The 24,554-nt window shown below is 33.5% G+C and overlaps 3 protein-coding genes across 3 annotated transcripts; 1 reads left to right on the top strand and 2 right to left on the bottom strand.

Annotated features, from left to right (window-relative positions):
• Positions 1 to 607: 607 nt before the first annotated feature.
• On the bottom strand, positions 608 to 5,339 carry LOC102591999 (FRIGIDA-like protein 3). The gene is made up of 4 exons (XM_006366753.2): positions 5,144 to 5,339; positions 2,598 to 3,659; positions 1,815 to 1,987; positions 608 to 1,203 (listed from the first exon to the last, which is right to left on the bottom strand). Exons 2-4 carry the CDS (start codon positions 3,646 to 3,648, stop codon positions 790 to 792), a joined length of 1,638 nt encoding a protein of 545 aa, XP_006366815.1. The 5' UTR covers positions 3,649 to 3,659; positions 5,144 to 5,339; the 3' UTR covers positions 608 to 789.
• A 6,281-nt stretch (positions 5,340 to 11,620) lies between these two features.
• Positions 11,621 to 15,755, top strand: LOC102591662 (probably inactive leucine-rich repeat receptor-like protein kinase At5g48380). Its single transcript, XM_006366752.2, has 3 exons — positions 11,621 to 11,838; positions 13,292 to 14,290; positions 14,508 to 15,755. The coding sequence occupies exons 2-3, from the start codon at positions 13,427 to 13,429 to the stop codon at positions 15,504 to 15,506; spliced, it is 1,863 nt and encodes a 620-aa protein (XP_006366814.1). The 5' UTR covers positions 11,621 to 11,838; positions 13,292 to 13,426; the 3' UTR covers positions 15,507 to 15,755.
• A 263-nt stretch (positions 15,756 to 16,018) lies between these two features.
• LOC102591335 (formin-like protein 1) lies at positions 16,019 to 20,169 on the bottom strand. The gene is made up of 4 exons (XM_006366751.2): positions 18,120 to 20,169; positions 17,853 to 18,049; positions 17,138 to 17,382; positions 16,019 to 17,013 (listed from the first exon to the last, which is right to left on the bottom strand). The coding sequence occupies exons 1-4, from the start codon at positions 19,703 to 19,705 to the stop codon at positions 16,207 to 16,209; spliced, it is 2,835 nt and encodes a 944-aa protein (XP_006366813.1). The 5' UTR covers positions 19,706 to 20,169; the 3' UTR covers positions 16,019 to 16,206.
• Between the last annotated feature and the right edge of the window lie 4,385 nt (positions 20,170 to 24,554).

The following is a 24,554-nucleotide window of genomic DNA, read 5'->3' as shown; positions in this document are numbered from 1 at the left end:
TGGTTCTGAAGGTGGATGACTCTTACGTGGGAGCTTGTGATTGGTTATAAAATAATAAAACGTTATCCCTTATCCATACCTCATTGGTTAAGAATGGATGATCAACACTACATGATTATTATGGACCTTTATTCTTTTTCATTTTTGTAAGTTTTAAATTTTTCATGTTAAGAATCCAATTTTTACATTTCAAAATCACTTGAAGATTATTACAAATAATAACCCATAATTAGTAAATGAATTTAATCCTCGCACCAGAAGGGCACAAACAAATGAAGTCGGGAACTCATATCACCTTTGTTGAAAATGGAGAGGCATTGATAATTGAATTCCATCTCTTCTATTACATTTACATTACATTACAAAAAAGTCATTCACATCATGATCGATCTACGACCAAGCATAGCGCCCTGCTTGCTTAGCTTACAAAGCTAGCTTTTACTAATGATAATCAAACCGATCTGACTATCACGGGTGGCTCGTTTTACCGGGACGAGAACAAGTTCGACATTTCTTTGTTTCCCTGAATTGGTACACACTAGCAAGTAGACAAACTAATTTATATATAATTTCCAGTAGCATCACGAAATAAACGTTAAACACGAGATTAATGGATATAAACATGAAACACAGTGCATATATTCAAAGATTAAAATATCAGCTTTTACACCAGATTAGAAACAGACAAGTAGGCTACATTCAGTATTAAATTCGCCCACACGAGCAAATTAAGCAAACTCCAAGGTTAAACACTAATAGTTAAAAGGGATAATCATCAAAGTTTCCTTATCAGTGCAGGTAAGGAGCCTGGTAATGGTAGCCATTTCCAAAAAAGTCGTGGCCAGGAGAGAAGTTGTAAGCAGGAGCACCCATGAATGATGGAACGTGGGTGCTGGTCGGTCCAGGGTAAGCATATGGTCTGTCATAAACGGGCTGCGGGTACCTATCAGTCATTCTTGGATAGAAGTTCTTCTCAGTGACGACATTATTTACTCGGGGGCCATTTCCGACACCATTGGGACGAGGTCTTTTGGATTGAGGTTTTGCAACTTCAGTTGCCTTTTTCTTGTCGGCCTTCACTTTCTCCAGCTGATGAACCCTTTTCTGAAGGGGATCCACAAGGTATTGCTCCTCAAGCTTATGGTCTTCAATGCATTTTAATACAGCCTTTAGTGCAGACAACTCTTTCTCATTGACATCATTCTGGAGAAAAAACAATTAATTATTCCAAATGACTAGATAAAATAAAAATTACACCCCTTTACAGCAAGCCTGGAATGGATTAGTATTTAGGTGCTTCCTTGTTCGACCGAGGTCGAGTATTCGATCCTCATGTAGTGTAATGCCCTAAATTTTGTGCCTTTTTGGCAATAGAGGAAATAGAGTCGGGAGGTATTAAACCCCTGGCCTTTTATACTGTAAAGACTTGAGTAAATCCATGAGATCTAATTATTAACGATCCCTTGAATGAAAAATCATTCTCATATGATATGCAAAAAAATAGTTTCAACAAACTTAAAATGATAGTAATTTTTAAAAAAATGTACTCATCCTCCTCTGATAAGGTGCAAATTATGCACATTTTTGTGTTTCCGAAATGATATTTTTACAATATGTTCACTTTTTAAATTGTGACACCGCTAATGAAAAGTTCTACATACACAATTGCACGCCCCAAAGGAACAGGAGGAAAAAGAGGTTTTTATATATGGACCATGACACAACAGTAAACACTGAACAGGCTTCATTTGGAAAGCAATATGATAAAAAGAAAAATGTCAAGTCCAAATTATACCAACGCACAAGGAACAAACCTGCACAGTAGGTGATGCATTTCCAGAATTGAGAAGTGTAGATGCTTTGCTAGCTTCATTCAAGTAGGATTTCAATAGAGAAACAGGCGGAAACTGCTCTGTCAGCTCAAATGCAAAAGCTAGATTAACAGCATCTATATGTCTTCCATTGTTTATCAACACATCAATAACACCTGTATAGAGCAAGCAGCAAACCATTCAAGCAGATAAGAGAAATGAAGCTTTAGCTTATTTTTTTGATAAGTAAGACTGCACTGACAAGTAAAGTATCTTCACAATGTCAGTTCTCTAAAAAAACAATTATGTGCAACCATTTATACTTAAGTATGGATCAGTAACCTAGAAAAGAAGGTAAGCAACTAGCTAACAAGTTTAAAATGTTTTACACCGTCAATGTATATAAGTAAAAAGCACAAAAAAAGGGAAATATCAAAGATGTGATGTATTCCTTTGCAGTCAAGTGTCTGGTGAATTTGCTTATGTGCTTCAAATCGCTTTATCGTTCTAGCATTATATGTTACTTCCTATTTTTAAAGTTCTCCATTCGTATCAAATTAAGTTATTAAATATCTAGACTCCAAATGAATTAAGACTTTCAACAAGCTAGATGAGAACACTGCATTCTGTAATTTTTACCATGATATAACTATTTTTGAACCATCATAAGATTACTCTTTGAAAAATCAAGGGGAGAAACAATAAAGAGGCCTTAAGAACTTGTAAAAAATAGAAAATGTAGAAAAAAACCTTGAACAGTTAATTCTACAAGTTATGGAAACCAACCTGGCATTCTGTCAGATAATCCAAGGGAACGACAGAGATCAGCTGTTTGGCGACGACGTGAAACCATGGGTATCAGCTTGGATAAGTTCTCCTGGTTAAAGTTGGAACTAATACTAAAAGTAGCAAGTAGCTGTAAGAATGCATGAGCCTCCAAAGAATTTCCATTATTTGCATCAACGTCAAGTTCATCCAACTTCGGATTCCACTCTTCAGCAATAGCTTTTGCACGTCCTCTTATATTTTCTGATATTATACTTAAAATGGAATCTATATCCAGGGTGTTCAATAAAGTACTGAGGCATTCCAGCAACATAATACAAGTTCGTCGCAGTCCCAAAAGATTAGCATCTTTTTTAGCATCAGAAATAGACACATCAGAGTTGTAAAACCCATTCAGTGAATCCAGAACCAGAGAGGCAGGATTGGTTGATGCTCTTAAAGCAAATGGAATCTCCTCCCTGAGTGCTGCCAGGTTTTTACGGTTGTCTGATATGAATTTGTGCAGACCTTCAGAATCCATATTTCGGCATAGATTCACTAGCTCTGGATAAGACTTAACTTCCACAACACCATCCTGAAAAGATTTCCATGTATCCCCTGTAACATGCCCAATCTCTGTTACATTATCGGGTTTCTCTTCCAGAACAGATGGCTCGTCTTGAACTTCACAATTAATGACAGTTGGTTCCACAGAACAAGGGTTCCTATGCTTCTCCAAAGCAATTGAAATGGCAGAAACTGCTGCATCTCTTTTCTCCTGGAGCCTCTGAAGAGAAGCTTGCTCTGTAGCAATAACAGCTGCTTGACGCTTCTCCAATATCTCTGTAGATTGAACAATTTTTGTCTCAAACTCCTTCTCTTGGTCTTCCAGTTCAGTGAAACGCCTCTTCAAGGACTTCTGAAGCCCATTAAAGTGCTCTTCAAGTTGCTTCCACTGCAGGTTGAGAGTAACAGCACGGTGACTTTCCAACTCAGCGAATGCTTTCTGTAGTTGCTGTATCTTAGATGTTGTGGAGTCCATCAATGTTGCAACTGATTGTGTATCTTCCATGGCGAAATTCCCTGATAAACTATTGAAATTTCAATAAATGCTTTTGAGATAATTGTGATAAAGCAACAAAATGCTCATACCTTTGTCAAATAAAATTCAGAAGTTTTAATGTTAGATATTTATGATGTTACATAATTATTTGTAGACAGATTATTGAAAGAGGTCATACATATTACACAGCTACTAGTTCGAAGACAAGCCTAATTAAAATTTGTTTTAAGAATCTGAATACCTAAATTTTTCTTCTAATCCTTCAACTTCTCTTTTTATAAAGTATGTCAGAGTTGGTCATAAATGCTCCTAAACTAATTTCACATTACCAATGCTAATAAAGCCTTTCCCAGTACAAAATACCTGCTACTCTTTTTGAAAGAGTTGCTGAGAACCCAAAATAGATCATAGTTACAGGTTCTTCACCTATAGCCAAAAAGAGAGAAAATGGCAGACCCAAAAACAGAGAGGGAAAAAAGTTATTTTGGGGTAAGGGGTGAGAGTATTTGGCGATTAAAACAGAAAGCGGTTTAATTTTGATTACTTGCAAGACTTTGCAACCCAGGACCTCATTATTTTCAATCTGTATATAGTGATTAGTGAATTATAACATACTGTGTTAAGGTTAAGCTGGTCAATCCCGTAGTTGCGACTGATAATACTAGTAAGTTGTGATCTCTTTTGTATCTTATATGACCATGTCAAAGTTATCATAAAAGACTAATTCACTTAGCTCATTGTACTTGATATTTTTTTTTAAAATCTTATTGCTTGTTCACTAAAGGCATGCATGCAGTAGAAAAGCAAAAACTATGCCAAACACTGTAAATCTTGCCACATTTGATTATTTTTCCTATCCATTTGGTATGAGAAGAAACATAATGATCATTTCTTTGACGTCCTAATTCAGTAAAACTCCTAAATTAGGCCAACAACTACTAAGTAAACGTAAATGTGCCATTTACCCGTAGAAACAACAGGTAACTCGAAATTCAGGATCAACAGATGTAGAAAAATAATACTCCATAGAATGCATTGTCAAAATGTCACGTTACTTTTCTCAAAAAAAAAAATTTATAACTTTCTCAAAAAAAATGTCACGTTACTAAAAGAGCTACGAGTATATAAAAACACAAAATACTTGCATCAATTCTCAAATAATTTATTTATTAATAAAAATAAAAAAAATTAGAGAGCCGGCGAAACAGAGCCGGCAGCAACATACTCGTCAATAGACGGAGTATAATTTCACTGAAGCTCAAGTAAACGCCAGTAGTTATACTGACGATCGACAAAATACACTGACAAAATAAAAAGATCAACTACTAAAATCCAAAAAAAAACTCAGCTCCAACGAGCATTCAAAAAAGCAAACTTCACAACTACTGATAAAAAGTAAAACTCTACTAGTTAATTGTAGACGATAAACACTTGATCTGAAGGTACTGAGTGACAGTAACGAAGGCAACAAAGCTAATTAAACAGAATTTCAGAGTGAACTTACACGATCGGCGGAGGCGGCGGAGGCGGCGATAGGCGAAGAAGAGGTGTCGGCGGCAAATCACGCCGGAGAATTCAGGCCATTTTGGGTTGGGGAGGGTTAGGGGTGTAGGGATTTGAGGGAGAAAAAAGAGGAAAGTGAAATGGAGAGTACAATTTATTATACAGCTACCCGACAGAGACCACTCACTCACGCAGACAGCGCACAAGCCACAATGAATAAAGAGCTTTCTACTACAGTACTCCCTCCTTTACAGCTTTTTTTTAAAAAAATAAAAAATAACACCAATTAATTTATTTTTTTATTTCTTCTATCTCAATTTATGTGGTATCGTGATTAGATGAGGACATGACTCAGCTAGCTAGCGGTTGGCCATAAATTTTTAAATATTTTTAGCAAGTCATTTTTGGGTAAAATTTTACATGCATTTGGCATAGAATTTCATAGAAATATTTCACTTTTAAAAAAATAGGGAAAAGGGTCAAAAATACCCCTCAACTTTGGTTTATTGTTTGACTTTACCCTCGCCGTTAAAATGAAGTTAAATTTACTCCTCCTGTTAGTTTTTTCACCAAAATTACCCCTCATTAGACGAAATCCCCAAAATTGACCCAAATTAACCCGAATTTTAAAAAAAGACCCATTCCCCATTTTAAAACCAATGCCCCGACCCCTCTAACCTAAAACCCAATCTCTTTTACCCATTACACTAAGAGAGCATAAGATTCCATTCCATCAACTACCGGAATAAGCCTCGAACGTCGGCGCAAAATCACCAAAATCATCCACCACACCATCACTCAACTTCTGCAAAACAACACACCTTGGCCTTTACCATCAATCTCAATATGGCCATCTTCGTCCCTGCACAGCCTCTCACCCATCGGATAAAACGGCAGTAGGGATTTGCTTAATACCTCCTTAAGCACCTTTCGGTCAAAAAATTTAGGGATCCTGTTGGCCTATAGAAACAAACACTGGTGTGTGGAAATTAGGCACCACCAAATCCACATTAGAGTTCCACAACCTCAGTTGCGGAGTTTCTGTCACCGGCTACACCATCGTTGTTTTTCCCATAGAGTTCCACAACCTTAGTTGCGGCGTCTCAGTCACCGGCTACACCATTGTCGATTTTCCCACCTCAATCTTCATCATTGATCAATCAACTCTATTTCTGAAATGAAAAAAAAAACACAAAAGTTTCTCTAAAATTACCGATCGAAATTACAAATTATTTATTTTCAATTTCCCGCTAATGTGATATGCTAGCAACTATCATTGTTAAATATCCATTAGCATAATAAAATGAAATTAACTCAATAGATAATGACTTACCTTGTGAGAAGAAGGAGAATGATATTGTAGTTGAGCTTTTTTGCCTCTAAGTTATGGGTGTTAACTGATAATAGGGTGTTTCAACTGAGGAAGGAGAGGAAGATTAGAGAAATGGATTTAGGGTTTTAATTTGGTATGAATTCGTGGGTCGGGTAAGAGAAATCTGGTCATTTTAATCAAAATTGGGTAATTTTAGTTGATTTGGGGCTTTCCATCCATTTGAGGGGTACTTTTGGTGAAATTAGTAATGGCGAGGGTAAATTTAACTTCATTTTAACAGCGAGGGTAAAGTCAAACAATAAACCAAAGTTGAAGGATATTTTTGACCCTTTTCCCAAAAAAATATATGTTTTATACCTATAAGTTCTAAAACTTAATAAAAATAGTCATAAGCTTGTATTATCATTTTATAATGAAAATGTTTCATGGAAAGCTATGACAACGAACATAATTGGTATGAATTTGAAAAAAAAGGAAGAAAACAAAAGGAAATATCATTGATTTATATATGAAAAACTATTGTTACTACTTGTAATTGGAAGTGTTGGTATTTAAGCATTTTGATATTAAAATTAAAATATTAAGTGCATATATTAGTGGGTATAATTTGACAAGAATGTAACTCTTTATAGTGATTACAAGACATATTAGTGATGTAACTCTTGTAATCACTATTGTCATGATCTACCACTGATTCCACCAATTATTCTATCTCATTATACCTTGTAACTTATGTAACATTTGGGTTATTCGTTGACTCAATTTACTACTCATTATCTTCATATTCATTGTAAAGAAGAATTTATCACCTATAAATAATGTGATCTTACTTTGTATTGGGGAGAGAAGATATAATCCCAAGAAAGATGAGAAGTGCGAAATAATATTTTAGTGTGTAGTAATGAAAGAGAGAGTTGCGACAAAGAAAATATTCCAAGTCTTCAACTGTATTCACTATACAAAAGAGAGTAATTATATGTTGAAGGAATGTGTTTTTTTTTTGTGGAGCTTTGGAATCTTCAACAAAATCCTGGAGTTGTTTGAGTTGTGCGATGATATTGGATTGTTGTATCCTGAAAGGCCAAGTCAAGATTGATATTACTGGATCAATGTAAATTATACTATAGTAGACTTGTTTCCTTATAGAGAACGAGATATTTGCACCTCAACCTAAATGATTGGTTTATTCACTTTTGTTCATTTTATTTTCAACTGTAATTTATTGTATTTGTGATATATTACACCAACGGAAAATGACTTCAAAAAGCAAGTTCGGATAAAATTGTATATAATATGTACATATTAGTATAAATTTTGTACAACAAACCATGAATGAAATTTAGTCAAAAATCATAAATAATGGGTGTTTTTTTATAAAATATAAAAAATTGAGGCAATTTTTAAAAAAAATAAAATTTGGCTCAAAAACTATAATTATGTTTGGGGAAGTAGAGCGGATGAAGAAAAGAAAATGCATCATGAATATACGTCACCCCTTGTCTCCACCATTTATTCGTTCTATGATCCTCCTTTCTACTCTATGAAACTTGAGATGTTTGCCAAATATATTTGTCAAGCACAGAGGCGTATTCAGGATTTATAGATAATGGGTGCACTATTACAAAAAGGTGGATCTAAGACATAAATTTGATCGGTTAGATTCTTTTTACTGAAAAGCATTAAAATTTTAAAATCATAGGTCCAAAATTAACTTTTATTTATCCAAACCATATACAAAATCTTAGAAAGAAAACTAAAACAAGATAGATAAAAGATTCAAATTTCTAACCTCACCTAGAGAGGTGCACCCAATTATCATCGTACTACATTATATGATACTTCGAGTCTGGGTTCACGCATCTATATTTAATTATGTTTTAAAAATATAACACTACTATATATGATTTCAGGAGGGGACCATGGGTTCACGTGAACCCGGTTACCCCCTCCTGTATACGACCCTGGTCAAGCAATGTCAAATTATATGACCAAACACTAGTTCTCAAATATATTTGTGGCAAAACAGGCCCTCGATTTCAGCCTATCGGTAACAAGACCTTAGATAAGAGACCGTGAAGGACACAGATTAGGATAGAGGTTAGTATGTAGTAATGTGTTGTATCGTTGTTCGTTCATACTAGTGGTCATAATATTACTTTTGTTATTTTTTGTCCTTCTGTTTATGCTACTATTGATTGTTTCTTTTACTCTGATTTTTATATTATTTTATTGTGTGTAATTACAGTTCAAAATATTTTATTATATTTTTACGTTTGTTACCTTTTTTTTAACTGCATTAGACATTTTAGGATCTATCAAAAATAATCTCTTTACCTATATCAATAGGGGTAATTGGCAAAATTCGCCTACTGTCTATCCTTTTCAAAAGTACATTAGATATGTTGTTATTGTTACTTCAAATAGGTAACTTTTATTTCACTCTTTTTTGAGTTTCATATACATATCTATAATCAAAACTAAAAATTTAACCGTTAAAAGTTAATTAGTGTCACATAATTTTTTATACTACATTAATTTACATAGGCTTCCACTATTCATTTGCTATATATTTTAACTAACTCTCACATGCACAAATAATGTATAATCCTATCCACCAAACTTTAGCAAACGAAAAAAAGATGTTCTTGGTCCTGATCATATAATATAACATTCCAGTCTTAAGATTGAAAGTTTGATTATCAACGGTTAAAAAATGTGAGAGCTCTTAATGTTTTCCTAAAAATATTTTTCTTATAAAATACTTTTTGAGAAAACTATACTAGAAACAATTTTTTAAAAGGTTGGTCAAATACCAATTCAAATATATATTTAAAATTTATTGACCAAATATAATTACTTCTCATCAAAAAAATAAATTAAAAAGAACGTTTTTAAATACTAAAAATTTGATTGAACAGATTATTAATTAGCTTCGAATTATTTTGAATGTTCGTTAACATGTTCTAAAGGTATCTACGATCTTAAACAGCCCAATTGTGGAGCCTCGCATTCATTGCCACTGATAATATAGTTGTGAATTAAAATAATTTATAATTAAAAATCTATTTATTTATTTTTTGTTTGGTTCATAAATGTGCAATTTGATTTGTGGAAAGGTCAACTATAGCTTAATTTCAATAATTGTGAAAATAAAACCGAGATTTGATTAAATGTTCCTATCTATTCACTGCAAAATCAAACCCTTTTTTAAAGTTAAAGATTGATCTACTTTAAGAAAAAAAATCCCATGTTAGCAAATTAACGAATCATTACTATTTCAAAATTGTTTGCTTTAGTCTTTTAGGTGCTTTTAACTTATTCTCAATAATATATTTTAATTCGTGCAAAAAAAAAATTTGGATGGCTAAATCAAATTATGATTTGTTCGATTCGTTTGGTTTCACCAGATTAATGACTCATTTATTTTATTAATTCAATTTATTTTGATTCGTTTGATTCAACTTATTTTAAAAATTATGTTGATATATAACCTAAAATGATCCATGAGAATTTTTGATAACTACTCATTCGAATTATTATTTTTCAAGTTCATTAAAAACTAGTAAACACCAGTTAATACAAATATTATGATAAAATATATGGTTTATTTATTATTTTTGTCCGCATTTGAAGGTCATTCCATTAATTATAGTGAGAAAAACATGTTAAGAGCAAATCATCTATTTTCAAAGTTGATTATAGGTTTGGATCAAACTTTCCGTCTTACTCGTGCAACACAGCATGTATTAATTACTTCATTATCTATTTATTTCCACTGCCCTAATGAAAATAATAAACGATTTTACGTTGTTACTATTAATTTATACTTTTTATAGATAAATATTTAAATTTTGTATTTGCTCAAATGTTTTTATTTAAATATGAAGCGTATTAAAGGTTTTTTAATAACTATTCATCTTTTTATCTCTATTTTTTTTCTCACTTAATGTATGCGTGTTTAGATTGCGTAAGACTATTGAATCAAAGCTCATTCTTGAATTATAATTGTCATCATTCTAAATCGTCTCATCTGAATATATTAGTCATTGACTCCTATATATGTATATAAAATGTAGGATAGAAACTTCACTTGTAATAGTTTGATCAATCTAAGTGGGAATATTTTAAACATTTCATTGCAAATGTTAATCTGAAAAAGGGGGCAAATTTTAAAGCTTTTTAATTACAGTGTTTGACCCTTTAATAATGTTTTTCTTCATTATGAATCTCAGAAGAAAAATGAATGTCACTAAAATAAACAAAAATAAAAATAAAAATAGAACAATCGAAGAAACAAAATAATGGAGAATGGACCAAAAAAAGTGTATAATCCCTCAGTTCAATTTATATAATCGACTTAATACAAAGTTTAAACAAGATAGTTTTTATTTAAAAAATTATTGATTAAAATAAAAAATGCATATTTGTATTATTATTCATCATTTTATTAAGATAAAATAATAAAGTTAAAATTTTCCAATTATAGAATCATTTCAATTTGTTTATCATACTTATCTTTTTAGTTCATTTAAAAAAGAAAGTATAATTATTATATTTTTATTAGCTCTTTAATTTCAACATTCTAGGTGACATGTTTAATATCATAAAATTATTTTTTTGATATATTTAACATATTTTTTTTAATTTAAGATGATAAAATTCAAAAAGTTTCTAACTATCTTAAAATTTATGTCGAATTTAAACAAAACAAACAAACTAAAACGAACACAATAATATTTTATCTTAAGATAAATTGAAAAAGAAAATGTGTCAGGTAAACTCGATCAATTAGCTTGAGGTGTGAAAAGGGGAAAAAAGAGTCTAAAAGTCACAAGTCATCTAAAGTTTTTTTCTTCACTTTCAATATTTTCATTTCAGTACTTGCTTTTTAAAAAAAAAAATTATAGCGGGTCGAAAGTTTATATTGAAATTTTAATACCCGGCAAGATTCATTCGAAAAGATGCTCCTAACAAGATTTTCTTCATATTTAAATCTCGAATGTAAAAGTTCTAATTAAAATAAAATAATCTCACCAATGCACCACAATTCATGTGATCCATTTCAGTATTTCAGTGAATTATATTTTGGTTCAAAGAATAATGATGGGTTTCACACTAGCTAAAAACTTTTCCAATAACAAATGAAATATCAAGTCAAGCAACTGGTCGTCGCCTGTCCCCGTTTAACACTCTTTTTCTTTTTTTCAATTTCTTTGCAAGTTTTCAGTTTTAGTTCTCACTGTTAGCCTTCTTTCTTTGACCAAAGAAAAACTGTATCATCAAAAAAATACTCTCTTTTTTTGCCCCTTTTCTTCTTTGTAATTGACCATCAAGATCCAGCATTTGATATCCTCAACTGGGCTGTAAGTATCTTGCATCTATAATTTCTTGGTCTTCTTTTGGTATTTTTTATGCTCAATTTGTTTATTGGTAGAATTTCTTATTAAAAATTGTTTCTTTATTATGTTGTTGCTTGCCTTTGACTAAGGACTTGGTAATTTGTTGAATTTTGAAAGTTGTGTAGAAAGGGTCTGGACTTAATTTATGGAAATTGAAGTTTTTTTGGTATTTTTGCCTAGTTGCTATAAAAAGATTGATTTTTTTTTAATTGTGTTGGTAGCTGCTTTGAATATGGACTTTGTAAATTTGTTTAATTTTGAAAGTTGCATAGAAAAGCTCTGGACTTGTATTTCTGGAAATTGAAGTTGAATTTGGCCTTTTGTTGTTTGATCTTAAGAACCCTTTTTGGGTTTTGTGGATTGTGTGAGATGGGGTTTGTGTCTTATATCAAGTAGAGGTCTTTTTTCTTTTTTGAACTTTCCTTTTGAAGGTCTGAACTTTTGTGCTTGTGGATGTGGAAGATCAAGTAAATTCTGTATCTCGGAAACAATCTCTCTACCATCTCAAGGTAGGGGTAAGGTTTGTGCAGTACCCTCCCTAGACCCGACCTGTGGGATTACACTAGGTTTGTTGTTGCCGTTGTTGTTGTTGTTGTTGACCTTAGTGATTAACTAATTATTACTAACCATTTCTTTAATACATTGGCTGCCTTCTTGAGTACTTTGAACAAGGACAGTGGTTTATTATTTGTTGAAAATTTGAAGGTCATGGTCAAAAAGCTCTCAACTTCAATTAATTTTTTTTGGGATAGGAATTTGCTCTCTTGTTGTTTGATTTTCAGAACCTTTTCTGGGTTCTATTAGACTTGCTTGTTGGGATTCCCTGTATATCAAGTAAGGGGGCTTTTATCAGCTTCCTTCTTGGAGGTGTGAAGTTTGTGCTTGTGGCTTTGTAAGTTCAGATAAAACCAACTTCCATCGTGTGTTTTGTTTATATCAAGTAGGGGTGTTCTTTTTTTTCAACTTCCACGTAAAAGGCGTGAACTTTTATGGTTGTCAATGTAGATGATAAGGTGAAATCATCTTTTGAATGAAGTTTTACTTTTGTTGACGATAGTTTTATGGAAGTGCATCTCTTGGATTGCTGTTATTGTGCTTTTTTCTCTTCCCAAGTCTCTTTTGCTTCCTTGTTTGCCGTTTTTCCCATTAAAATCTGTGAGGAACAGTTTTCTGCTTGTATCTGACTTGTCCTTCAATCTTTATTTTGGTTGTCCTGTAACTGTGGGATTTGAGTACCTCTACTTCTGGAGAATCACTAGTTCGCTTAAGAAGAAAAGTTATCTAATGTTGATATGAAATGAGTCCGAATAGAGCGGATGAAACGTAGATTCATATAGTTTTTTTTTTACTAGTTTGGAAGTGAGGCAGCATTGACTGATTGATAAAACTGATTCATCATCTTATTTTTTTCTTGCAGCCTTACATTTTGCTTCTTAACTCGGGAGAAATTGGATTTGTTCTTGCAATGGATTTTTCGGGGTTGCAAACTAGTCTATAGAGATCTTAAATGTTTCAGTCAACTACTTAATTAGGACCTTCGATTGTTGCGGTTATGACTGGGCCTCTCACCAAGATGGCTTTGGATAACAGAGCTCTTACTACCTTTGCTGCTATTTTGATCTACTTGGTCTTGAGCTGTGCTGTTTGCTCTGCTCTTCAAAGCGACATTGACTGTCTGAAATCTATAAAAGATTCATTTGAAGATCCATTGAAGTTCTTGAACACAACATGGAAGTTCGATAATCAGACCGAAGGTTTCATCTGCAAGTTTGCTGGGATTCAGTGCTGGCATCCTGATGAAACCAGGGTTCTGAGTATCAGTCTTCCTGACATGGGTCTCAAGGGCAAGTTTCCACGTGGTCTTAAGAATTGCACCTCTATTACATCATTAGATCTTTCGAGCAACAAACTCCATGGAAGTATTCCAAATGATATCTCCAAAATTATAGGTTTTATGGTAACGCTGGATCTCTCATCCAACAATCTATCAGGGGATATCCCAGTTAATCTTGCAAACTGCTCTTTTTTGAATAGCCTTAGACTTGACAACAACCAGTTTACGGGTCAAATTCCTCCAGAAATTGCCCTGCTTGGTCGGCTCAAGAATTTTAATGTAGCAAACAATCGATTGACTGGACCAGTTCCACGTTTCATAAATTCAACTTTTCCCCCAGAGAGCTATGCCAATAATGCCGGACTGTGTGGACCACCATTAGCTCTTTGTGAGGGTTATGCTAAGAAATCCCCTACTGGAATCATTGTCGGTGCTGCTGTTGGTGGGGTGACTTTAGGCGCTGTATTATTGACCATCGGTATGTTCTTCTATATGAGAAAGATATCCAGGAAGAGGAAAAAGGAAGATGATCCTGAAGGGAATAAATGGGCGAAGAGTATCAAGGGTTCCAAGGCAATCCAGGTGAGAATTCTGTTCGTGCTTTGTTGATAGGTCATAAATCAATTCTAGTGGGTTGTGGTTTGTGTTTACGGGTTCTACTGTGGCATTGCGATCATATTTAGAACCATAAATTCGTGTTTTAATATAAGCATTTAACTAATGAATTTTTCACCATAAGCTCGTGTGAGTTTTCTCTTGCTCAAGCATTCTTAATTGACTTAAAGTGCCTTATTTTCAGCTTTCAATGTTTGAGAAATCTACTTCAAAAATGAGACTAAGTGATCTCATGAAGGCCACCAACAACTTCAGCAAGAACAATATTGTTGGGTCAGGAAGAACCGGGACATTCTACAAAGCAGTACTTGATGATGGCACTTCACTTATGGTTAAGAGGTTGCAGAATACTCAACACTCAGAGAAAGAGTTTACATCCGAGATGGCTACGTTGGGAAATGTAAAGCACCGTAACCTGGTGCCTCTTTTAGGTTTCTGCATGGCGAAAAAAGAAAGGCTGTTGGTCTACAAAGATATGCCAAATGGCACCTTGCATGATAGGTTGCATTCGGTGAGTGAAGGGGAAAAAACTCTTGAGTGGCCTATGAGAATGAAAATCGCTATTGGAGCAGCCAAAGGATTTGCATGGCTTCACCACAACTGCAATCCTCGTATCATCCACAGAAATATTAGTTCTAAATGCATCTTGCTGGATGTGGAATATGAACCTAAAATATCGGATTTTGGACTTGCTAGGCTCATGAATCCAGTTGACACTCATTTGAGTACCTTTGTAAATGGGGAATTCGGGGACTTTGGTTATGTTGCACCTGAGTACGCGCGAACTCTCATGGCTACACCAAAAGGTGATGTGTACAGTTTCGGTGTTGTACTTCTCGAGTTAGTTACAGGTGAGACACCAACTTCTGTCGCCAAAGCTCCCGAGACCTTTAAGGGGAATTTGGTGGAATGGATCACACAACTCTCTGGTGAATCTAAACTTCAAGATGCGATTGACCATTCATTGTCTAGTAAAGGTTATGACAGTGAGATCTTCCAGGTCCTTAAAGTTGCTTGTCGATGTGTGTTGGCTGCTGCTCCTAAGGAGAGGCCAACAATGTTTGAACTGTACCAGCTTCTGAGAGCCATCGGAGAACGATATCATTTCACAACTGATGATGACATTATGATGCCTGAGAGTGATAGCGGATTCCAAATGGACGAGCTCATTGTTGCTCAATAAGTAAATGAAGCCCTTCGATAATGGTCGAGTAAGATACAATAATTACTAGATCATTTTCTATCCTGTACAAATACCACGGTTCACTATCTATATAATATCATTCTATTTCTACTGTAAGTCCCTTATTCATAGCTACCCAACTATGTAATTTGTGCTTCTTTTTCTGTATTTTTAATGGTGAAGAGATTTCTACAGATTGGTGTTAGTCAGTATTTTTCCTCTTTTCAGATTTACTGCTTGAACAGTGTAGTCTCATCTTCCAGTAATTATAAAATGCAAAGTTGGAAAAAATCCATCACTCAAAGCTGACTGTAAAATGTTCCAAACATTTGAAGACTTTGTATTTTATATTCCATATAGTTAGATTAGTACAAAGAATACTTGAGCCTCTCTATAATATCCGCATACACTCTACCCTCCCAGACCTCGTGTATGTTGTTATTGTATCCATCAATGTAGGTTTGAACCTTCCTATTATTTTGGATGTGATGATAAATCTTGCTATATATATATGAAAAGGATAAAGAATTTCCAAGATCTTATACAAAATGATCTAATAAATACAACTTAGAGTTACTTATACTCGAAAATTCGTGGTACAGTCTCAGGCAAACTCCTATAAGGCCTTTATAGTAGATTACATTGGTTTTGGCCAGAAGCAAAAAACTAGGGAGTTGCCTGTTATGACCAACTAACACTACTAAGAAGATAAATATTCATCATCAGAGGAACTATGCTGCCGTTTAGCTGTGTAACTGCTAGTGACAGGTTGTAGATTTGGATTAACAGGAACTGGAAATTTATGCGCGGAGCTAACTACTGTTCTCTCATTTATCATTCCAACTTCCTTGCAAACGCGATCAAGAATCATTAGGAAGTCTTTGACCACCATGAAGGTTCTGAAAGGGTGAGCCTCTTCTCTAGCTGAATCTCCATGGAAATACTCGGTTATTTCCTTCACCAGTGACATGGCCAATGCTTCTTGAGCTTGGAGCCTTATGATCTTCTCTTCTGCTATTTCCATAAACCTGTTCATGGACTCAGAGAATTTTTTAGTACTGCTTTCCTCTGATCCAACGGCTTCAATGTATCCTGCAACCTCAGTAATGTTTCCAATCCCCTTAGAAAGCTTTAAAACATCGCTGTGGAGCACTTCTGAATCCATAGCAGCAGCATTTTTAACATGTATAAGCTCTGAAGTAATGTTGGAAACAACTTGAAGGCCAAGTTTCCGGTACTTAGCGTCATCATTAGTGGTACACTGTTCGTTCTGATCTCCTCCGGAAAGACGAGTACCTTCACCTTTTATAATCTCCTGAACCACAAAATGCAAAAGGGTTGTTTTCCCATCTGCTCCCTTTACATCTACAAGCTTTAGCAGTGTGTCAAGTTTGAAGGCATGAGCATCTCCCCTGTTTGTCCCAACATTCATGCGGTTACCCGTCTTCAACACGGCTTCCAGAAGCTTTAAGAACATTCTGCTACTTCTCAACTCTTCACATGCTGCCTGTAGTAGGAAAGCATTTTAAAGACATAATTCACAAGTTTACTTCTGATCTAAATCAAAATTCTTTTTTAGTGAATGGATCATCAATAACAAGTAGGAGTTGACGATGACTTAAAATAGTTACCTCTAGAGTTTCAAATGACTTTCTGAGGTAGTCGACCTCATAATCAAAATTTGATATATACAGCATAGCGTCTACCCTTTTGAATGCAAAAGGTACATCAAGCACTGCTTTCAGAAACTTCTCTGCTGGTCCGAGCTTGACCGGAGAATCATCTTTGTATTCTTTTAGTTTACGTTCTTCCTCTTTGGATGGAGCCATCTTCAATAAAATCTCAAGGAGCTCAGTTCCAATAGTTTCAGCATTTCCTGAATAGAAGATGTAACTTGTTACTGCTGTCTATTCTCCTAAATCCAAACACTTTACAACTTCTACATACACTTGAACTTCTGCCTATTGATGAAACCAACAAAGAACATTGAGTGAAGGTAAACTTTTTACATGATTTCAAAATCCATGTACTGAAATTCTTGGGAGCAAAGGAGCATAACTTTTAGCACGATAAACTACATGATTTTGCCTCGATCAATACTAACAGACACTTCCATCATTCCATTTTTCAGCTCTTAATTTTCAATTCAGAGAGAGATTTAACTTATATAAACCACCAAATGTAAAGAATTCCTACAATACCAAGCATTTTAACCCACTGTACTAGGTAACCTTTCTTATTTTCCAGCCTACAAATCCCAATGATTACCGTAGTTATCTTTTACGTCAGCCTAATAGCATAAATATCGATGTATTTAAGTTAAACTCTTCAAAGAACTGCGAATACCTTCTAAAAGGGCTTCACATATTTCCTCTGTGGTTACATTTATGGCCCTCAGCAAAATTGCAATGTTCTGTGCCTTCTTTGGATCAAGTACCCTATTCTCTTGGCTCGGTGAGGGAACAAGACGTCTAGCTGTGTCATTTGCATTCAAAGTTGGAGTCTTTACAACAAACAGTGTTTCTATCATCTCTTCATTCAACCTGCAAATAAATCAGTATCAGCTCTATTCAACTTATACAAACAAAAGGCAATAGTTACAGATTATCATACTTAAATGAGCTTGATTTCAGTTGATCCCAAACCATTTCGCGATCCGAACTTGCTCTCACTTTATCCCAATGCAAAGTTTTCAGCTTTGGTTTGGGTTCCTCAGTTTTCTCATCATTCTTCTCAATATGTTCCGAAATAGAAGGCAACTCCATTGGAGAAACCAATACTGGACTCTCAATTCCTATGGGTTTTAAAGGAGATTCAAGAACTGGAGGGTTAAATGCTGGCTTTGAAAATGGAGGTGAGGGTGTTTTGGGGCTTTCCATATTCTTAGACCGAGGTGGTGGAGGTGGTGGCGGACGTGGCGGTGGTGGTCCAAAAGCTGGTGTGGCTTGCTGAATGTGATTTCTGATTCTCGCCGGAAACTGAACATCCTGATCCAAAAGATTGAAAATTCCCGGAGATGAGTCCATACTTCTGGTTGAATATCTCTCTGGTGATAATGGGCATGGAGGTGATGGTGATGGAGATGGAGATTCTGCAAATGGTGGCACAATAGTCGCCGGTGGCGGTGGAGGAGGAGGTGGATACTGAGGTGGTGGAGCGGTGTCAACAGCGACCAGTTCCGGTGACTTGGGTCTTACACTTTTCCTTTCCGGACTCAAACTCGCCGGCGGCGAAATGCTCAGCGATACAGACCGGACCGGCGAACCGGACCCGGAACTCGAGGACGAACTCGAAGAAGATGAGCTACAGCCAACAAATTTCTCAACTTCAACAGCAGAAAAATCTCTCCGGGACAGTGAGTCACCTCCGATTGAACTCTCTCTACCACCCATAGATCCCGCAGAAGAGTAAAAATCTACATCATTTTCAGCAGTACCGGAGAAAAACCTGGTATTCCCATAACTCTGTCTCAAATTCCGTCCATGCAACGGCGGCAATGGACGGAGCTCCGGCGAGTCCATTTTTCTCGAAGAAGGAGTAGAGCTAGTGTTACTACCATTACGATTCTGAGCATTATGTGTTTCAACTCCGCCATGTGAGCTAGCAAGAGTACCCAAATAGAGAAACTCCGAACTAGTTTGAGACGGTCTTTGAAGCTTAGGAACACCATTATTACCATCACTCCTAGCACCATCCCGACTCAACCCATTGCTATTACTATCAGATCTTTGAGTTTTCCGGTCACTCTGTTTCCTTCGCTTTCGTATATGTAAAAAGATAGCAATAGATAGAACAATGACAGCAGCAAGAACAGAGATAATAGCAGTGACAATAAGTTTATTTGAAACAGGGTTAGATTTGGAGGTATTTGGAAGGATAATAGAAGAAACATTTGCAGGAACAAAATCAGCAGGTGAATCAGGGGGAAGTGGAGGAGAAGGGTAAGTAGGGAAAAAGGGGTTATTATCACTGTTATCAGGAGTAGTAGTAGAGCCTTGAAATGGGTACTCTGTAGGGGCTGGAGGAGAAGGTATGGGTGGTTGAGAAGATGGTGGTGGTGAGTCTAATGGGAAAAAGGGTTCATGGAGAACACGGCGGTTGTTTCCGGAGAAGACGGCGGCGGCGGTGGTGGCAAATGATAAGTAATAGTACTGAGGTGAAAAACAGAGGAAGAAAATGAAGAAAAAGGAAACCACCATCGTTAACAGATTCTTTCTTTAGAAAAAAAAGATGAGAACTTTAAGAAACACTTTTTGTACTGAATCAAGAATCAAGAAGAAGTTCCTTACTATTGAGCATATATTTTATTTTATTTAGCTTACATTATTTAATTTTTTTTGTGAATAATCAATCTGCTCTGTTCTTTGTGAATGTTCAGCAAGATTCCTTTTTTGGAATTTGGTCAAATGAGAAATGGTAATAGAAGACAAATTGCTGAAAGCATAGGGGCGGGGGAGTTGTCTGTGTTTACAGTGAGGAAAAAAGACAGAAATTTGAAGAGAGGAAAGAGAAGAAACCAAGAGAGTGACAGAAAGCAGAGGGAGAAAAATCTAAGGGGAGAAAAAGTTTCTGTGTGTGTGAAAAGGTAGAAAATTGGGGAAGATTATGGAGTAATTATTGTATTAAAAAGTATATTCATGGAAGACAGATTTTGGATGGTGCAAATCCAGCTAATTATATTCTCAGCTGGTGAGTGACAATGCTGCCTGTTGTACCATTGTGATGCAGTAGTGAAACTGATTTATCAATTTCAAATTATATTAAAAAATATTATATCTAAAATGATTGTGTAGTTTTAATATAAATAACGAACATCGAGAAAAAAAAGGAAGAAAAAGACGGTGCTACCAGTTGTTGTGAAGTGATGATTCATGCAACTATACAAGTTGAGTTATAACGCCGTATCTCATAAGTCATAAGTGGCCCCTTTTTTAGTTTATTTTTTTCTCCATTAAAATTTAAAAAGTACTAATAAATTACTAATTTTTTATTAGTGTATTAATGTTTGAAAATGATTTAGAATTTTATACATAATAAACTATCAATCAAAAATAAATTCTTTTAACTAACATTGGACAAAGGGAACTATATTCAGAGCAACTCGAACCTCTGATTAAGAATGAAGGAGTGTTTATCACTCCAATATAATTTTAATAGATTTGGATGTGTTACTCGATCATATAAGCGGAGGTAGACCCAAAGTCATACAAGGGGATGCACATGCACCCATTAACTTCAGAAAAAATCATGTATATATATGTATATCTATTTTGAGAAATTGACAAAAATTAGGTATAGTTAACGGTACACCTATGAGGAGTATAGGAAGGAGTGCTCTTGTGTTGTTATACAAGCAAGCTAGTAGTACCACCCGTGAAATTAGAGTTCGAATAAAAAATTATTTTCTTAAATACATGATGACATTATATTGTAGATGACAATAATTTAAACTTGATTAATTTTCTTGAAAGAACAGAAAGGGCAATGTGATTTATTTATTAATTAATTAGTAGTGGATTTTGGATGCTGCGCTGCATGGTTCATACTTACATTGCATTGTTATTATTTTATTATAAATAAATTAAAGTAGTAAATTTATATTCCTAGAAGACACCAATAGTAATATACATTTTTAAAAAGAGCAGCGTAATTTGACTATACAGAAGAATGTGGCCGACATTGATTTACAAATAATATTTTATATAACCAAAAAATATATTTTTTAAAACTTCATAGACATTAGTATTCTCCTTATCCAATATTTAAATCGACATAAAATCACCTCCCACATACATTAGGTATATAAACTAGTAATAATGCACATTATATTATGTTTCAAAATGAGTCATCAAAACCAAGGTAAACAAAGAGAAATAATCCACTTTCTTTTTATAGATTTAAGTTTTTTATATGCATTATCTATACAAAACTTTAACAATGTAATTTTATAAACAAAGTTTAAAAAAGATTACACAAATTTTACTCATTTTAGAGAGATAAAAAAGATATATTTAAGAGATCCTTGACTCAAGTAACACACATCAAATATATATATATATATATATGTGAAATTATTTTATATATTAATTTATTACACCCTACCAAACGATCGCTGAGAGTGTCCCATTAGTAGTATCTAAACAATTCTTAATTTAAAAGTAAAAAAGTTGCAAATTGTAACTTTAGAGAAAACTTTTGTGTAACGGACAAAACAAAAGTAACAAATAAATTAGATGTTTCCGATGATAGGTAGATCCATTTCTTTAATGCATGAAGTTTTGACTTAACTAACCCATTATTTAAAGTATTTAATAAAAGTAGTATAATTTTTTGAAATTTTACCAAAATAGAATAAACGTACTTTTGAGTAAGGTTTTATAAAAAAATTATTTTAAAGAATAAGCAAACAATATTTAATTATAAACGGCATTAAAGAAGTATTTTGTGATCAACAGTTACGACATGAGATAGTACATATTTCGGAGTAACGTTTTAATTAACGATAAAAAGACAAGTGTCCTTTCAATCTTGGGGAGGCAACAGGGGAATAAGTTTTATGGACTGTGACAGGAAAAATGCCATTTTGGCGATTCTTCATTTCCAATTTCACCATCTGTGAAACATCAAAAATCTTAATTTGAGTGAGATCTTGTTGTTTGAAAACTGAGATTATTTCAATTTCTCAAATTTCAGTTGCAACTTACATACTTGCAACGAATCCAAGAAACAACTGAAAAAATTGATGTAATTTAAGAATTTCCTTAAAGAGTGATCCCCTTTCTCATGAGTTATTAACTTATTAGTGCAAGGTTTAAATCTATTCTTTCTTTCTTTCTTTTTTTTCTTTTTTTTTGTATATTATCAAATTGATGTTGAGACTTTTCGAAAATGTCCAACTCCGATTAGAGTTTCGTGATTTAATTTTTTTTTCTATTCTATTGTATTTTAAATTTTGCAATTGCTGATTGTGAACATATAATCAAAATTTTGTAATTTGCAATTTTGATTTACTGTGTAATACAATTTATTTTTTGGTTTTTATTTTAAATGTTGGTATTACATTTTTGGTTGAATGTTGTTGAAATTTGAGGTCGTGTTAATTTTGAAAATGTGTTTTGCTGTAAATAGGTATTGAATTTGAAAACATGAGATTCAAATATTATTATGATATTATGAAAAATGAATTTTTGAACTTTTTCGGTAAAACTGAAAAGATGCGATGGTGCTGTAGAATTAGGATGAAGGAAAGAGGAGATGAATGAAGATTTATCTGAGAGATTGATTAAACTCATGGTTGTACCAGAAAATCGTTACCTCGTGATAACGTTTTAAGATTAAATTGTTACTCATGGTAACGTTTTATGCTTCTGTTAAAATCTGTCTACCGTTAATTTTGTCCGTTGAAATTTTTTAATATAATAATTTATAAAACGTTACTGACAAATACATTTAATCTATTTTGGTAAAATTTCAGAAAAATGTATTATTTTGATAAAATATTTTACATAATGGATTATTTCTGTCAAAAATTCTTAATGCATTTATTATCTTCTATCCGTATAATATTTCTCATTAATTTAACTAATACTTCACTTATTGAAGTTATAGTAGTGATTTTTTGTAAGAAAAAAAAATCTTTTAGAGATTTTAGAACAAATTTATCTTTTGCTAAAAGTCCAAAACAACTAGTAATATTTGGGACCGAATAAAGTAATAATCTAGTACTCAATCACACTTTTATCATTTTTAGTTTTCGTCCAAAAGAAAATGACGCAATTTTATATTTTAAATGATATAATTTTGTATTAATAAAATAATTTATAATCACACAAGTTATTCATCAGCAACAACTACATATCCGATGATTAAACCCATAAGTGTTGTCTGGAGAGGATAGAATGTACATAGATTTTATCACTACTTCGTGGAAGTAGATATTTTGTTTCTGAAAGACCCTCGTAATAAATCCAAATACAAAGAAGAAGGATATAGTAAAGAGAATATAGCAAGTAACAAGGTATCAATGCAAACCTTACTAAAAAAGAGTTAAAAATAATAATAAAATAATATAATAATCAAAACACAATAAATAAGATATTAGAATAGACACAAAACATCTATCATATATTTTATTTAAATAAATTATAAAAAAATTATCTATATCATATAAAATGATGTCTATATAAATTGAGACAGAAAAAATACGATACATAAAAACAATTGACAAATGAGTCCAATTATCATGTGAAACTGAAGCAGTTCATCAGTTCATGGAATTGGAAGAAGTAACCATTTTGGACACTCACAAACATGCAAAAGGCCTTTCAGAAAAATAAGGATAAACTATATAATAAAATTTTGGACAAGTTTCCCATTATAATAATCTTTGTTTCTTATAATATAAAGTTTGTCAATATTATCATTTTGGGACCAAACTTTTAAAAAAAACGTCTTTAAACTTTAGGACAAATACTTTCCCAATAATGTAGAGCTCCATGCATGGACACATATAGGCTCCTATTTCTTTACTAAACAAAATAATTGTAAGAGACATGAAATAATACAATTAATCATTTAAGCACAATAATAATTACTATTTGTCACTAATTGTAAAGATTTATTACAAATGATAAAGTATTAAAGTAACAAAAAAGATAAAAATGATATCTCAATGACATGAGTAAAAAAGTTTCAAGAATCTACTAGCCGTTTCGTTTTGTAAACATCTTGGAAAAGTTTGTCCCAAAAACAATCGGGAAAATAATTTTCTTGAGTCGATAGTTTATCAAAAACAATTTCTTTACTCTATTAAAGTAAGGATAAAATTTATGTGCACAGTGTACCTTATCTTTTCCAAATCGTACTCATAAAAATAGATTCTTGTGATCTAATTTATTTTTCTTAATTCCACACCTAACGAAAGCTTAGTGTATCAAACTTTTTTTTTTCTTTTTGACATTGAGTGCAATAATTATTTACATTATCGTTGCATAAAGTTGAAAGTAGTTTTACAATTAGTATACCAAAAGATAAAGAAAAAAGTCCTAA

This window comes from Solanum tuberosum, unplaced genomic scaffold, assembly GCF_000226075.1.
Source record: "Solanum tuberosum cultivar DM 1-3 516 R44 unplaced genomic scaffold, SolTub_3.0 scf00686, whole genome shotgun sequence".
Classification (NCBI taxonomy): domain Eukaryota; kingdom Viridiplantae; phylum Streptophyta; class Magnoliopsida; order Solanales; family Solanaceae; genus Solanum; species Solanum tuberosum.
This window is presented reverse-complemented; position numbering and strand designations above follow the sequence as displayed.